Here is a 15,298-nt window from a genome sequence, read left to right as displayed (position 1 = left end):
CACAGAGATGCATATTACTGTCACATACACAAAGCTATGTTTACCGTGCCTAATAGATGATTTTAAGCAATTTGAGGATAATCTTAATTTTACATAATTTTTCTCCATACCCACTGATTTTAACCGTAACTGCCTTGTATCATACAACTACCCCACATCCTGAAATGTCTCCTTTATATGGATACTGTTCATGGCAAGGAGCTCTTGAGGAAAAGTATATTTGTCTTCTATGACATTACATCAGATCTACTTTATTATTTATTTATTTTTTTTTTTAGAGAGAACACGCACAAGCATAAGCAGGGGTGGGGGGAGGGGCAGAGGGAGAGAAAGAATCTTTTTTTTGTTATTTTATAAAGATTTTTATTTATTTGCGTGGAAGGGCACACAAGCAGGGGGAGCGGCAGGCAGAGGGAGAGAAGCAGGCTCCCCGCTGAGCAGGGAGCCCGATTCGGGACTGGATCCCAGGACCCTGAGATCATGACCTGAGCCGAAGGCAGACGCTTAACTGACTGAGCCACCCAGGTGCCCCCTACTTCATTAGTTTTAATCTGCTCTTCCCATAGCCTGTTTCTTAGCCTTCCGATTACCAGGCTATGTATTTAGTTGGGTTTTTTTTAAGATTTTATTTCCTTATTTGCGAAAGAGAGAGAAAGCACGAGTGGGGTGGGGAGGGGCAAAGAGAGAGAGACAAGCAGACTCCCCACTGAGCAAGGAGCCCTATGTGTGCCTGATCCCAGGACCCTGAGATCATGACCTGAGCTGAAGGCAGATGCTTAACCAGCTAAGCCACCCAGGCACCCCTAGTTTTTAAATTATTTATTCCTCTTGTCCTGTTCATCATTTCATTTATTTTTCTTTATACCTTCTCATTTCTCTTATGTCTTTCTTAGAGTACAGCTCTTCAGCTTGCATGCGCCTTTCCCATATAGGTCATGCCTTCGAATGAGAGTTCATTCATATATGTAGACGATACACTGAAGTATTGGATCTTTATATTTAGGATATAATTGATAATAAGTTCTTTGATAGCAAGTAGACCATCACCTTCTATCATTTTAGGTTTCCATTCCTGTACTCTTTCCTGCCCACCTTGAAAGCATTATGCCATTTTCCACTTTATCCCCTGCCTCTGAATTCAGAAGACCACATCTTTTGTGAATTTGGAGGTTTCTTTCACTTTTATTAATTTTTTAGAAGGCTAGCTAATACCATGTATTATATCTGGGTACCAAAATTCTTATTTCAGATGAGTGTTTTTAATGTATCTTTTATTTTCTTATATTCAGTTTATTTTTTCACTTACAACCAAACACTCCTATATACTCCTGATGACCACATTTAGAATAATTTTCTTCTGGAGCCTTGAGAGTGGCTTTGTATTTTTTTTTTCTTTTGTTTCAATCAAAGTAATGCCCTCTGGCTCACAACCAGTTACTTTTTCATGAAAACCTTGATACTCCTTTTGCTAAAACAATATCGTTTCCTCTCCAAAAAAAAAAAAAATTTATCTAAGCCTATAACATACTGACTTTTCAATGGAAATGAGGTTCATCAGCATTTGGTTTCCCAAAGTATAAAGTTCCGCTAGCTGATAACCACAAAACCATTCCACCAGACTTCTAGCCCAGCAGCTGTTTGAAGGTATCAGTTTACTCACCTAAAAATATTGAAAATATTTGCATTTCTTGGTTAGATGCAGTTCAGGCCCAGTGTCTTTTGAGAATATAAGGAGAAAGGGACACCTGTTTTTTTAATTAGGTCTAGAATTGTGCTCTCCAGTATGGTAAGCCACTAGGAACATGTGGCTAGTCCAAATTGACATGTGGTGTAAGTGTAAAACATACCCCTGATTTCAAAGACCTAGTACCAAAAAATCCCCATACCTCAATAATTTTTATATTGATTACATGTTGCAATGATAGTATTTTTAATATTTTGGAGTAAACACAATATATTGCAATTACTTTAACTTGTCTCATTTTACTTTTTTAATATGATAACTACAAAATTTAAATTACGTATGTAGCTGACATGATATTTCTACTGAACAGTGCTGGTCTAGAAAATCTTACACATTTACTTGTTTTTAACAGCTACCATCTTTAAATTGTTTGCTTCCAAAGGACATTTGAGAGTAAAATTCTAAAGTCTTTAGTTTTCCTTGATGGTTCCACTAAGTACCTAAATACATAACATATCAAAGTTAGGAAGTGTACTGAAAACTTCTCCAGAGAGAGACAGTGGGTTTAGAGTCCCTTCAAGGTATTTGTTGAATTGGGTTTTTCCCCATTTTTAAAGCCTGGTTAAATTTGCCCAGTGATGTCAGATCTCTTCCTTAGTAATTTTTTATAGCCAAAAAGCTGCCGTATAAAGAGAACAATTGTGGTAGTCTGCAGCTTTCCGGTAACATATAGTGACTTATTCTCATAGAAGTTATGAATGATAGAATGAATCATCATATTCCACATCTAGCTTGTTATATCCTGGAAATTGACAGCAAGAAGGGGTGACCATCTGTAATTCAGTGAATTGAATTGGAGACAAGGAGGTAGGCAACAGATTAAAAAACATTCTGCTTTCTGTACTTAATCTCACCTGATGTTTTGGTTTGGGGTGACTCTGGAAGTAATTTACATTAATAATCTGTATGAATATAAAACATCAGAACCAAAAAACCTTTGAAATTCCTAATGGTTTGTGCTGGTACTTTTTTTTTTCTCCTCAGGATCTTTTTATAATAGCTTTATTGAGACATAATTCACATATCACATGATTCACCCTGTTAAAGTATACAGTTCAGTGGTTTTCAGTATACACAGTCATGCAACCATCACCACAGCCTAACATTAGAACATTTTCATCACCCCAAAGAATAACCACACCACCCCAACTCTAAGCATCCACTAATCTATTCTTTCTCTCTATGGATATGCTTTTTGCAGACATTTCATATAAATGGAATGGTGCACTTGATGGTCTTTTGTGACTGGCTCCTTTCACTTAACGTAATATTTTCAAGGTTCACGTTATAGCAGAACTTCATTCTTTCCTGTAATCAAATAATATTCCATTGTGTGAATATACTATATTTATTTGTCCATTCATCAGTCAGTGGAATTTGGATTATACTTTTTCAACACAGAAAAAACTAATGAAGCTAATATTTACATTTGGTAATAACTTTCCCCTCCATGCTCATATTGAGCCTCATAGTAGTTTAAGTAGGTGTTGGGATAGTCACCACCATTTTATAGGTCATGAAATGGAGACTCACTAAGCCTAACTAATGGGCCTAAGATCACATAGCAGTTAAGAACTAGAACTTGGACTCAGCCTGTTCATCTGACTCCAAATCATACGTTTTCTTCCTTATTGCCACAGCCTCCTCCCTGCCTCCCCATCCCTTAGTGATTTTGTTGAATAATTACTTTGTAGTTAGCTTCTTCGCTTTTTTGTTACTGTTGCTTGATTTAATATGCTGTTAGATACAGGAAATGGTTTTGAAAAAAACTTTTAATGTGGCCTTTCCTGATAACTTGGGAGATACGGTGGGAATGTTTTCTGGGTGATAATCTACCTCATAGTTCAGCAGCAGTCCATAGAACAGCAGATTGGATAGGTCCAAGGGTGTGCTGGAGGGTTCACTTCTTTGCCCTGTCTCATGAAAAAAACGTCTCTAATGACCTAGATAAAACTATGTTTGCATTAGTAGACCTCATTTATGATATTTGTAAAAGCCCCAAAGTCGATAGTTTTAAATTGTATCCATCTTGGAGTGTCATTCATTTAGAAATGCTCAACGACATCTTTTTATAGTGATAACATGTATTCTCTCTGGGCTTCCTTTTCTTTCGTAGGGTTCTGTAGCGATAGCCGGTGCTGTTATTCGTTGGCTAAGAGACAATCTTGGAATTATACAGACCTCAGAGGAAATTGGTGAGTATGTTCTCACACAGCGCTAGAATCTAAAGAATGAAAATTTTTAATATTTTACCTTTGCAGTCTGTTAATACTTGTACTTTGAGCCATATGTGACATTAAATGATATGGATTCCTATTACGAGTTGGATGTATATAGAAAAGACTATTTTGTGAAGATTTATAAAACAACAAATTGACATAATTAGTGGTGGCTATTAACAAACTGGCAAGGTAGGGCATAAAAATTACCCAAGTGTAAAATCGAACAGCAAAGATGGCCAGAATCTGTAGGTAAAGTAGTTCAGTTACATTTACCTGATGAGAAAGAACTTGAACTCTTAGATTAGAGCATTGAAACCCCAGTGCCTATCATTTAACTATTAATATGACTATTTTCAGTACAGATAATTATTTTTGAACACAAGCAGGGAGAGCAGGGGCAGAGGGCGAGGGAGAAGCAGACTCCTTGCTGAGCAGGGAGCCTGACTTGGGGCTCGATCCCAGGACCCTGGGATCATGACCTGAGCCAAAGGCAGACGCCTAACCGACTGAGCCACCCAGGCGCCCCCCAGATAATTATTTTTGAACTCATCTACCCACTCTTTAATCTACTTGTTTACTTCAGCCTGAAGGTGAGACAATCAGAAGCACATTTCTTACTGGGGACACACTGGAGGCTACTTTTCCATCTCATAGTCAACCACCTTAGAAATAGTGGAAATGAGTTAAAATACCTTAATGAAACTAATCCAGTTCCTTTATTTCTTGGCCTGGGTTACATTGTAGTGGCAGGTATTCAATGTGGGGAAGTTTGTTTCTGTTTCTCCCAGCTTACATCTTTAATTCGGAAAATTTGCTCTACTAGTAAATAAGAAATCAAAAGCCCTATCCTAATTTATACAGATGTGTTTATTGACTAGAGTAATAGAATATTTTAGAATGATTTTTGTTTCTCTCTTTTTTATTATTATTAGAAAAACTTGCTAAAGAAGTAGGTACTTCTTACGGCTGCTATTTCGTCCCCGCGTTCTCAGGGTTATACGCACCTTACTGGGAGCCCAGTGCGAGAGGGTAAGAATTGAATATGAGGTATGCTTTTACGGGTCTTGATTTATTTACTAAATTAGCTAATAGCTTATAGTTTCTAGCTTCCTACCTATCTATTTTCAAATGATCTTAAAGTGTTGAGGAAATCTTTTCTGTTTGGAGAGTATTAATTTCCGGACCTTTAAATTGCAAGAAGTTATAAATCATCTGACAATAAGCCCCTGCCACATCCATGTCAGTGTTATGGTCTTTTATCTTCAAGGCCTCTGCCAATTATGTATCCAGGGGACATTGTCTAGATGAATTCTGATTTGGTGTTAAATTATTGTCATCTGTTCATTTGGATCCTGGACTTTTCCCTATGCGGATGCAAGATTCTGGACCATAAGGACTTTCCAAGCTGCTCATTGTTTATGTCGTTTTTTTTTTAATATGCATTTTTCCCCTGAACTTCTCTGTCTACCAAGGTCAACCTTTCCATATTCAGGACATTTCAGATTGACTCGTGTACTCCACTCTAATCTTAAAAATCTTTGTGTGTGTTTTTAGGATCATCTGTGGGCTCACTCAGTTCACCAATAAATGCCATATTGCTTTTGCTGCATTGGAAGCTGTTTGTTTCCAAACCCGGGAGGTAATAATAAGGGCTTTTTTTCTTGTACTTCGTCCACTTGTATCACTTTCAAACAAATTATATATTAATGCTGAAAATTTATTAAATGCTTCATTATTAAATACCTAATCAAAAATTAAGCCCGCCTAAGCTCTCTTCTAATAAGTACAAGTTTCTTCTCTTTTTGTTAGCTGTCATTACCTTCTGAGTTCCTGTCATCCACCAGGCGCTGAGTGTTTTACAGTTGGGAGGATGTTAGGTAGCACATGTTAGGTAAAGGACATAAATAGCACAAGTATACGCATCAGGGCAGGAAACCAGGGTGCAAAGTTGGGGTTTTTGGCATGGCTGGTTCTTCGGGTGAGGGCAGAGGTGTAGTGAGAAGAAAGGCTGGTGTGATCCCTGAAGGAAGGCTTGGAAGATGAGAATAAGAAATCTAAATTTGAGGGGCACCTGGGTGGCTCAGTTGGTTAAGCGTCTGCCTTCAGCTCAGGTCATGATCCCGGGGTCCTGGGATCGAGCCCCGCATAGAGCTCCCAGCTCAGCAGGGAGCCTGCTTCTCCCTCTCCCTCTCCTTGCCACTCTGCCTACTTGTGCTCTCCCTCTTTCTCTGTCTCTCTCTTTCTGTGTCAAATAAATAAATAAATACATCTTTAAAAAAGCATTTAAAAAAAATCTAAGTTTGATTCTGTAGGCTTTGGGAAGCTCTTGAGGGTTTTTGCGTAGAAGACTGCCATTTTCAGAGATGTCATTATGGAGTAGTAGTTTAATTATGTGCATTGCATTGGTTCATTTAAGATTTTGGATGCCATGAACCGCGACTGTGGAATTCCGCTCAGTCATTTGCAGGTAGACGGAGGAATGACCAACAACAAAATTCTTATGCAGTTGCAAGCAGACATTCTGTATATCCCAGTAGGTCAGTAAGCCTTCATTCCTTTGCATTCTGAGAGGAATATTTCTTTCGGAAGAACTGGTATTTTTAGGCATATCTAACTGCAAAGATGTTGATGTTGCCGTGTTCCCTCAGTGAAGCCCTCGATGCCCGAAACAACCGCCCTGGGAGCTGCCATGGCCGCAGGGGCCGCAGAAGGAGTTGGCGTTTGGAGTCTCGAACCCGAGGATCTGTCCGCGGTCACAATGGAGCGCTTTGAACCCCAGATCAATGCTGAGGGTATGTTTAGAAAATGAAAATTAAGGGGCGTCCGGCTGACTCAGTCGGTAGAGCACACATGACTCTTGATCTTGCGGGCATCGGTTTGAGTTCCACGTTGGGTGTAGACATTACTTAAAGATAAAATTTCTTTTAAAATGAAATTTAATGGTATACATGGAAAAGAGAGAGAGTTTGCCTTTCTGTTTATTCGTAAGTTCAGAAACTAAGCAAAATAGCAAATGCTACTGTTTTCGATTGGCTACTAAGCATGTTGGGGTACACTGAGTCTGAATGAGGGGAAAAGTTCCTTATTATAAGAAAAAAAACTTCTAAAATCACTTTTTTTGCCATCTACTTCTACTGTTTACAGTCCTTTCATGCAGAAGGATAACACTGCTTCTAACTTGCTAACATAGCCTTTTTTAAAAGTGAGAAGGGAGATAGATCAGCCATGGAACTGACCATCTGTGGTGCCAGTGGCCCAGTTTTAGGACATGATTAGCTGGCCTAAGGGACATCCTGGTAACCTTGAAGCCCAGCAGAGCTAGCCTGACAAAAGCGGCAACAGTGTAAATAAGCGAGCCTCAAATACCTGATTCACTGTCCTAACCAGCTAAGCTAAGCCACAGGCTCTGACCAACACCTTTTTAAAATACAGTGGTGCATCTCTTAAATTGAAATAAATGTGAGTACAAAAATAAGGCTTTATATATACTGAATTTGATTTTATAGCCTTTCAAAAACCTATGTATGAAATCGCATCAAAGTAGATTTTGCACTACTGGGAAATAAGCTTTCAAATGCATTTCTCTTTAATTTTCTGGAAGACTAAGCCAGCACTTCTTAATTTTATTCCTTCTCACATACAAGAAAATGGATTGTAACACTAGTAATTTTATAGTCAGTATACCACGCAACTTGATGTAGAAATGTGTTTCAAAATCTGATATTCTATCTGTAGGTAATTTTTATTTGTTAATATTGGATTAAATGGGGGCTCAAAAAAATGTCTACGTCTGAAAAAAATCAATTTTTTAATAAATAAATAACGTTCAGAGTGAATATATGGTCTTGAGATGCTAATCCCACTCTTAAAGCAAGGAAGTTCTGTGCAAAGGGTTTTCTGTTTTCTGAGGACAGCCTTCTTTGCCATTTTTTAAGGCCTTAGCCCAGAGTTGGTCGGTTATGTCAGCCGTCCTTCCCTTCCCCAGCCCCACGCCTCCCCACACAACACGGACACGCGCACGCGCACATGTGTAACAGGCATCTAGGTATAAGTAGTTCATTCTCCAGCAAACTTTTTTTAGAGCTGAGTACAGGCCAGAAATTGTCCTGTTGTGGGGATATAGAGATGATTAAGACGAAGTCCTTGCCCCTCAGGAGACTCATGTATGTTGGGAGAGGCAGACAAAGCCATGACAGTTCACTGTGGTGGCTGGTCACCTGAGACGTGTGGGAGGTGGTGTGGGAAGATGGAGGAGGGGCAGAAGTGGGGCCCTGGAAACTTTCTGAAGCAAGTGATGCTTGAGCAGTGTCGCTCAGGTGTCATAGGCTTCAGGTGCTGTGGCAAGGCCAGGAGGCCCGACAGGGACACCTTCCTGCAAGCCTCCCCATTACTAGGAGGAGTGCGTGTGGGTGGACGCACCAGTGGTGCCCATTTTTGTTTAGTCCTCTTACTGTGGATTTCCATTGTAAAAAAAAAAATCCTGTATCACAGGAATGCAATTTGAATCTTATGAAGAATCAGTACTTGTTAAATCCTTTGGCTAGACTGACTAACAATTCTCCTTCTAGTCTTTCCACATTCACAGTACACCCCTTCCCTATATCCCAAGCTTCCCCCGCTTCCTCCCCACAAGAAAGAGAGAACAGGTCCAATGTGAATGCCTTTCTAATTCATCACCACTTGTTTGTGAATGGCCTGGTCTTCATAGGTAGCCTGGCTCCCAGTCTCCCTTCACCCCGAACACCATGCTGAATTTCCCCTCCACCTTCCAGCAGGTATCTCTCCCAAATCCAAGTTCTGGTAAAGCCCCATGCCAGCTGAATATGTGTCACAGTTTGTTGAAAATGCTGAGCGAACATAAGTACAGTGCTTGGACTATCTCCGTAAACTACTTCTCAGATGTGTGTTTTTCCTACCTTCTATTTCTAGAAAGTGAAATTCGTTACTCTACATGGAAGAAAGCTGTGATGAAGTCAGTGGGTTGGGTTACAACTCAGTCTTCGGAAAGTGGTAAAAATGTTTTTATTATTCTTGCCGCTTTGCCTAGTATGTTAAATAACTTATTTAAGTATCTAACTATTTACACTTAGCAAGGCTGCTCTGAAGAAAAGCATTATCATATGTCCAGAGTTTCTAACATTTTGAAAACACTTTAAAGTTCTAAACATAAAATGTAAATTATCAGATAGATACGTACTTAATTCTACCCTGCCCTCTCTTTTCCTTATTAGTTTTTTCCTGGTACTTCAGTGGGTAACTGAGCTTTCTAAAAGTAAAATTATTTCTTTCTTCTCAATGAAAAAGAAAATCAACTAGAGTCTTCCTTTTCTTTATTTTTTTTAAGTGTCTCCTTTTACCTTTTTGGGGGGCTGTCTTCATGGCCTGAACCAACCAAAACTTACATGAATTTCAGAATCTATTTCTCTACTTCCTAGGCTGATTCCAAGTTCTTAGTGAATGTACATTTTAAGAACTCATTGGAATCAGAGAGGAAGAAATGTACCAAATAGTAAATTAGAAGTGTCATAATCGATTGGGAAATGCTCTTGGCAGAAAATAGAAAACTTAAGTAGGAAGGTATTGGGCTTAAGTTAGCCATTCAGTCATAGACAGCCTTAAGCTGCCTTTACTATGCACTTGATAATTGGACAGACTTAAACGTGCCTTTGATATGCCATAATATATTAATTGTTTGCTAAATGAAGATTTAGAACATAATAAATAGAACAATGTCCAATAATATATTGAAGCATACACTTTAATGGAGAAGAGTTTATAAATGGAATATTACCTGCCTTCCAAGCCAAAAGTGAATATAAAATTACTTTTAATGTATCTGGCTTTTAGGAGACACTTCTGGAACCATCCGTTACCACAGATCCCTGATCTGTATTTTCAGTCCTGGAGGTTCCTACCTGAAGCTTTTTTACCTCCTAAATAAGCTTAATATCCTTTTTCTTTAAATCTTTTGTTCTGAGACTCCATTTTCTTTCCAAAATGGTGGCAAAGCTTTTCTTACTAAGACCTTTTGTGATTTTGAGACCCTTTATAACAAAACTTCTCAATCATAAGTGTTTTCCTAGCCCGGTGCTAGTTGCTATGCAAGATACAACAACGTGGACCCTGATTTATTTTCTAGTTGCCCTTAATCAATGGCTAATGAGCAGTTGAGTCCTATGTTTTCGCTGACTTGTTGGATTTTTTTAAACGGCACAGTCATCCCTTTGTCCCTCCCTGCACCACAGTGACACACACACACACACACATCTTACTAGCAAGCAGTTGAAGATCAAATTTTAATTGCAAAATTCCCATAAAACCAACTGATCATTTTCACTTTGTTTGAATACCTCACTGTCAGTGAATTTAAAACATAAGAAAAAGTTGATGAAAGAAAATTGCATGATTTCTTTAGTTTCTGCTATTGAGAGGTTTAGATTTTTCGCATTTTGTTTTTGTTTCAGACTGCGATGCATTTAAGAGTTTGAAGATGTTTTCCAGTAGATTTATGAAACACACTCTAATGTATAATACTGAGTCTCTAAGCTGTGTAATAAACTCAGAATTATATTCAGTTAGTGACATGCTAATTGTATTTATTTAAGCAGTATAAACTATATGTGACTATATATCAATAAGCTCTATAATAGTAGCAGTACAGATAGAATCCTATTTTAATAATCTTGAAAGGATATTAGAATTGCTACCTGGTCTTTATGCTCTTTAAATGGCTTTAGTTTATGGGGAAAATATTATGTTAGCTTCATCTCCAAAGCAGTTTGCCACTTTGAAGCAGTCATATTTATTTTCTTATTTCTAACTATATTTGAATATATTATAATTTTTAATATGCATTTTGACATGTGTTTAAAATGCAGAAATGATTGGGAGTTTGATACTTTTTAGAGAGAGCTTATCATAAATGATAAGCTTGGCTTTGCACTCCAGACACACCAAAACAACATTTTGAAAACAGGTCAAATTGGTTTAAAATGCACAGCTATCAAATAACAAGTAAGTGTGTGTGTGTGTGACCAAAAGGGATATATTTTCATTAAATAAATGCCACCTGTTGGCTAACTGAACATAATAAAAAAAATATATATATAATATAAAATTAAAAATAAATACATAAATAAATAAATGCCACCTAAATTGGTAAGGACTTGTAAATGCAGATAGTCCTCAGGGTCTTCTTTGCAAACTAGAACTCACTGTAGCCATATCAGGAAATTAGTGATTAGAACTTAGCCTAACTGGAAAAAAAAAAAAAAAGAACTTAGTGTAACTGATGGTTTGCTCTAAAAGAACAAGAATATATGTTCCCTTTCCTAAAATCAAATTAAAATGTGGTCTCCACAAGTATGGAAACAAAAAGAAACCTTGGTTTTATCTGAAAAATAACATAAGCAGTGGTAAAATGGAGGAAAATGGTTTGTACCCCTCTTTTAATCTACCTTCTAAGGGAAAGAAATATATGGTGCAGGGAAAAAAAAAATCCTTTCCCAAAAAGGCAAATAAATGACTGTTGTCAGTTTATTATATCAAAAACTATGCCCATAGCAAATATTTAACTAGCTGCATTTCAGTGAAGCCCTTTCATCCAGTGGTTGCATATTCTTAAAACTTGGAGGTTAATTTTGAATATGTTTCTTTTTAAAAGAGCATTAAATAATGGAGATACATAATTTTTAAATTCAAGAAAAGCACATGTATATAAAGAATATTCTTTAAAGGAAGGGATTTTGACAGAAGTTAGTTAGAAAATACCAACACAACCTTATTCTCAGGCAATTTTTTAAAAATGTGGATTCACAGGGCACCTGGCTAGCTTAGTCGGTAGAGCTTGCGACTCTTGATCTTGGGGTCGTGAGTTTGAGCCCCACGTTGGGTGTAGAGTTTACATACATACATAGATTAAAAAAAATATGGGGCTGCCTGGGTGGCTCAGTCATTTAAGCGTCTGACTTCGGCTCAGGTCATGATCTTGGGGTCCTAGGATGGAGCCCTGCATGGGACTCCACGTGGGCTCAGCAGGGAATCTGCTTCTCCCTCTTCCTCTGCCCCCCCCCCGCTTGTGCTCTGTCTCTCAAATAAATAAATAAAATATTTTTAAAAATATATGGATTCATACAGTTTATTCAAGATTTTATTTTTAAGTAACCTCTGCACTTAGCATGGGGCTCAAACTCACAACCCCGAGATCAAAAGTCCCACGCTCCACGGATTGAGCCAGTCAGGTGCCCCTTTACAATTTAGTTTTTAAATTACAGTAATATTAATTATGAGGTGCATTTCCTTACATAGCAAATTCTGTTTAAAAAAGAAAACAAAACCAATATCTTAGCAAAAATAGGGTTTGAAGTTCATTTTTAGTAGACCAATATAACTCTTCTCTGATAACTAAAGGATCTCTACCTTGAATCTTGGGGGAATTGGATTGCTCCTTTAGTATCTTTGGGGTAAGAATCAAAAAAGCTAAAATCAACAGCCTCCCAAAAAGTTCTCCATCAACTCTCTTCAGCTTTGCCAGTGGAAGGCTTATGTGGGTTTATATATGTATTATGTTCTTGGCTACCTGTGGCATGCTACCCATATTGTTTGTTAACTGTCATAAGCCTTCAATATTGATTATATTTTTGATTTGAAGTAATAACTCTGCTAGCTTTTATGAATATACTATTTTTATAACTTAATTTTGTTTTGCTGTCATGTGATTCTTAACACAAATATTGTAATTATGTGTCTCTCTTTTGGTTTGCTTGACTGGAATTCCCTTCTACTTGGATGACCACAGGTGACCCTAGTATCTTCTGTAGTCTACCCTTGGGCTTTTTTATAGTGAGTAGCATGGTAATGTTAATCGGAGCAAGGTACATCTCAGGTCAGTTACTCTTTAAATTAGACAATTTTATTAGTTAGCACTAATGTATTTGTGTATAACTTGGCAGAAAATGTTTAGAGTTTTTCGTTCTTCCTGTGCTGAGGAACCTGGAAAATCCATGAAAGGTCTAATTTGTGAGACCAATTAATCTTTCGGAGCAGTCAGAATTGAGGCCTGTGGCTCTGCTTAATTCTCTTATTGTTGGTAGATGACAGTTTCTTTGAGGGGCCACGTTCTGCTGTCAGCCGCAGCAGGAAGCAGAAGTGAAAGTAGCGTGCTGTGAAAGCTTCCATGAGAGGACTTTCAGGGTGACAGGTGGATGCTAAAGTCTAATTTTTGACATTAATTCAATTGGCTTTCAAACGTATGTAAGTTCTTCATACTCAAGAAAACTTGCCATGCGTGTCTAAATATTTCAGTTAAGAGTTTCCACCAGAGTATGTTAGCAGAGTCTGGAAAAACTCTAAAATTGGGCAACATGTATAGTCGCTTTTATTTTAGTTAAAAGAATATATTTTGTGAGATGAAGTTTTAAAAATTATTGCTAAAATAAGGGGAGTCAAACTTAAAACCGAATTATTTTTTTGCACATTAACTTCTGCTTATTCTTAGAAAAATAAAACTGCTCAGCATGTTATGAAATACATCGCATAACCTGTGATGATTTAAATGTAATAATCGTTTTGGGGAGCTATTCCTGATGACAGCTCGATTTTTCTTCCAATTGAGGCTTAAGGGACTACATGGCAATGACTTGTTCCATATGTTACCAAGAAAGTGAAAATTTTTTTAAATCTTCATAACAAGGGAAAGAGTTAAATTATTTCTTGTAATTAATCAGATGTTGACCTGGGTTTAACATGTAAAATGTAAACTTTATTGATATGGAGGGAGCATCTGATTGTAGAAATCTGACAAGCCTTAACTCAGCTTGACGTCATTAGTTTAGCGCTATATATAAATATGGAATGAAAAGCGTTTACATCAGCAGAACATTAGATTATCTTTTAATGATAAAATATGAGTTACTTGCATGAGAACTTAAAACTAGACTTCCATTTTCCGTATCCTTCATATTTGGGATAAGTTTATTCAAATCTGCTTTCATAAAAACAATACCTTATCTTGGTATTAGTGCTTTCCACCTTATGAAGGGCTTCTGTATACACAAGTCTATACAGAATTCACAGATGTCTGTTTTCTTTCTGCTTCTTGGGAATGTTTAGTGGAAAAGTCCAAATATTGTAATTTTCCAAAATACCCAAAATGGGTATCCAAAAATATTTTCCAAATATTGTGATAATCCAAAAATAAGTCATTTAGATTTATAAAGAAACTTATGAGTTGTTTTAGGAAAAGTTATATCATTTTTTCATTATCCTGAGGTGTTTTTTTGTTGTTGTTGTTTTTTGTTTGTTTTTTGTTTTTTTGGCTGCATGACGATGGTTTGGAAAAGGAGGGAAAATACTGCACCTGAATGTTTTCACTGATTTTTTTTTTTCTCCTGTTTCCCCCTTGGTACTGTGAAGGAGGGAAAGGCCTACTCTCTGTCAAAATTGAGACATACAGCTTATCTCTAAGCTAAGGGATACATTACTTGTCTAAATTCCTAGACTCCCAAAGGGATATGGCTACCATCTTTAGGTTCTCTCTCTTGGTAACATATGCTGAGATTTGAGAACAGTGGGAGTCACTTGCCTTGGTAAACAATTAGCAATAGTGTTAATATTTGCTAATTTTGGAATTGGCCTAGTTTTATTTGTTGCATTTTAACTGTGAAGCAGTATTTAGAAATCATGTGGAATGTGTAGCTCAAATGATTAAATAGTCTTCGTTGCCTTAACTCCTAAATTGCGTGTATGTTGTTGCTGATATATGTGGTTTTTGTCCCCCATTTTAGGTATCCCATAAATGATACCAACTCATGGATTCCAAAGATGCAAGCTCTTTGCCTAATGAGAGAATCCAGCGATTGTCTCTTAATGTGATGACACTATTCGTAGACTCTGATTTTATTTATAAGCCACTTGCTGCATGACCCTCCAAGTAGACCTGTGGCTTGAAATAAAGACAATGCAGCAGAAAGAATGCTATAGAAACATTTGGTGTGTTTTTTAACATCAAGAGTTAAGATTGGACCAGCCACCTTGGGGGCTGACCCCTCCTTTGCCATCGCGTCCTGCCCCATTCCCTCTGAGATCTAGGAAGAATTCAGGTCCTTCATTGGAATCTTTCATCAGACACACTCAAACGCTGATGGTCTAGGATTTGACTCTCTGCACTGCACACACTTGACTAAGGGGTGATTACTAACCAGCTAAAAATGAGTGGCTTTTTGTTTCTCTTTAATAGACCCTAAAAGTCCTCTTTTCTGCATATTAAGGAGACCACAACATCTTCCCTGAATGTTTAAATGGACACCTCTACTAAATCCTTAAAATGGAAATT

The 15,298-nt window shown here is 37.5% G+C and overlaps 1 protein-coding gene across 4 annotated transcripts in view; it reads left to right on the top strand.

Annotated features, from left to right (window-relative positions):
• Nucleotides 1-14,938, top strand: part of GK (glycerol kinase) — a 73,340-nt gene extending 58,402 nt beyond the window's left edge. The window contains exons 13-20 of one of the 4 annotated variants that reach the window (XM_088028844.1): nt 3,861-3,939; nt 4,899-4,995; nt 5,521-5,605; nt 6,383-6,503; nt 6,615-6,758; nt 8,896-8,973; nt 12,764-12,850; nt 14,751-14,938. In XM_088028844.1, the coding sequence (XP_087884970.1) occupies nt 3,861-3,939; nt 4,899-4,995; nt 5,521-5,605; nt 6,383-6,503; nt 6,615-6,758; nt 8,896-8,973; nt 12,764-12,850; nt 14,751-14,761 (702 nt within the window). In that variant the 3' untranslated portion in view covers nt 14,762-14,938. Of the gene's footprint in view, nt 1-3,860; nt 3,940-4,898; nt 4,996-5,520; nt 5,606-6,382; nt 6,504-6,614; nt 6,759-8,895; nt 8,977-12,763; nt 12,851-14,750 lie in introns of all 4 variants that reach the window. The other 3 variants (XM_088028843.1, XM_088028846.1, XM_088028845.1) reach the window with 3 other exon arrangements.
• Nucleotides 14,939-15,298: the final 360 nt, after the last annotated feature.

This window comes from Eumetopias jubatus, unplaced genomic scaffold, assembly GCF_037043125.1.
Source record: "Eumetopias jubatus isolate StellerSeaLion01/CBP00866 unplaced genomic scaffold, mEumJub1_p1.0 scaffold_11, whole genome shotgun sequence".
Classification (NCBI taxonomy): Eukaryota; Metazoa; Chordata; class Mammalia; order Carnivora; family Otariidae; genus Eumetopias; species Eumetopias jubatus.
The sequence above is the reverse complement of the archived record's forward strand: the minus strand, read 5'-3'. Positions and strand labels throughout refer to the sequence as shown.